At 47.0% G+C, this 1,161-nt stretch overlaps 1 protein-coding gene across 1 annotated transcript in view; it reads left to right on the forward strand.

The window, feature by feature from the left end:
• The window catches only part of LOC101854047 (carboxypeptidase D), a gene marked incomplete at its 3' end in the record, with an annotated part of 19,930 nt that overhangs the window by 10,462 nt on the left and 8,307 nt on the right, over positions 1-1,161 (forward strand). The window contains 1 exon segment of the mRNA XM_013087769.2: positions 257-484. Within this exon segment, the coding sequence (XP_012943223.1) occupies positions 263-484 (222 nt within the window).

Consider the following 1,161-nt stretch of genomic DNA (forward strand, 5'->3'; position numbering starts at 1 on the left):
ACACACACACACACATACACACACATACACACACACCGCGTGCGCGCGCACGCACACACACACACACACACACACACACACACACACACTTGTTTGTGCATCACGTCAATTGTAGCACCCTGTTTTCTGTTCCTGTAAGACATACACGTGACCCCATTCTGACCCCGACGGTGACCCCGGATGCTCCATATCAGGTCAAGCGGTAACAGTTCGAAATGGCGCACACAACTTAACTTTTCCCCACTTTTCCCCACAGATAACAATGGCGTTATTCTCCCAGCTATTGCTGGTGCTATCGACCTTGACCCTAGCAAGGTCAGCGACACTGGGATCGTCAGTAGTTGACGGACTCGACTTTTCCAGCTACCATGACTACCCGGCCATGAAGAACGCGCTGGAACGCCTGGTGGCAAAGTACCCCAGCCTGGCCAAACTGCATGAGATCGGGACCAGTGTCCAAGGGCGGAAGCTGTATGCCATCCAGGTGACTGAATATTGTATAATCCTATAATATTTTATCCGAGCCTGCTCTACTGGCACTCTACTGTATAAGCCGACCCCCTTGTACAAACAGCCGCTTCTAATTCCCTCCATTGCCTATTATTTACATATTAACATGACAATAGTAAAGACTGCCACCTATCTAAGACACCAACTTTCGCTCTCGACAATGAATGGCCGTCTCATACAGTTTCGACGGTACCTAGCCCAATTTGCTCAATCGACCACCTGTCCAAGACAATCGCATGTACATATACGACTAACCCCAACTTCACCTCTTGCGTAATCTAATTTCTATGATGATACTACTACTCAACAGGACCACCTGCCTAAGATGACCACTTTTCTTCTCGACATTGGTCTTTGAAAGATTCGACTGTATCTGTTTACGTCTCCATCGGTAGAGTCTGCCTATCAGGGCTACCTTGGGCTGAGTGGGATGCAGAACCCAGCAGTTTGTTTGAGTAAAGAGAAGCAAACGCATCGACACATTAGTCATAGTTTAGTGCTGAGAAAAAGTAAGAAAGACAGAAAGAAATAACAGAGGGTGTGATGACAATGATACATGTATAAAGAAATGTGAGAATACGTCGTGGTAATGGCAGCATTATGCGCTCTCTCTCTCTCTCTCTCTTTCTCTCTCTCTCTCTCTCTCTCTCT

Source organism: Aplysia californica, unplaced genomic scaffold (assembly GCF_000002075.1).
Source record: "Aplysia californica isolate F4 #8 unplaced genomic scaffold, AplCal3.0 scaffold00635, whole genome shotgun sequence".
In the NCBI taxonomy this organism is placed as follows: domain Eukaryota; kingdom Metazoa; phylum Mollusca; class Gastropoda; order Aplysiida; family Aplysiidae; genus Aplysia; species Aplysia californica.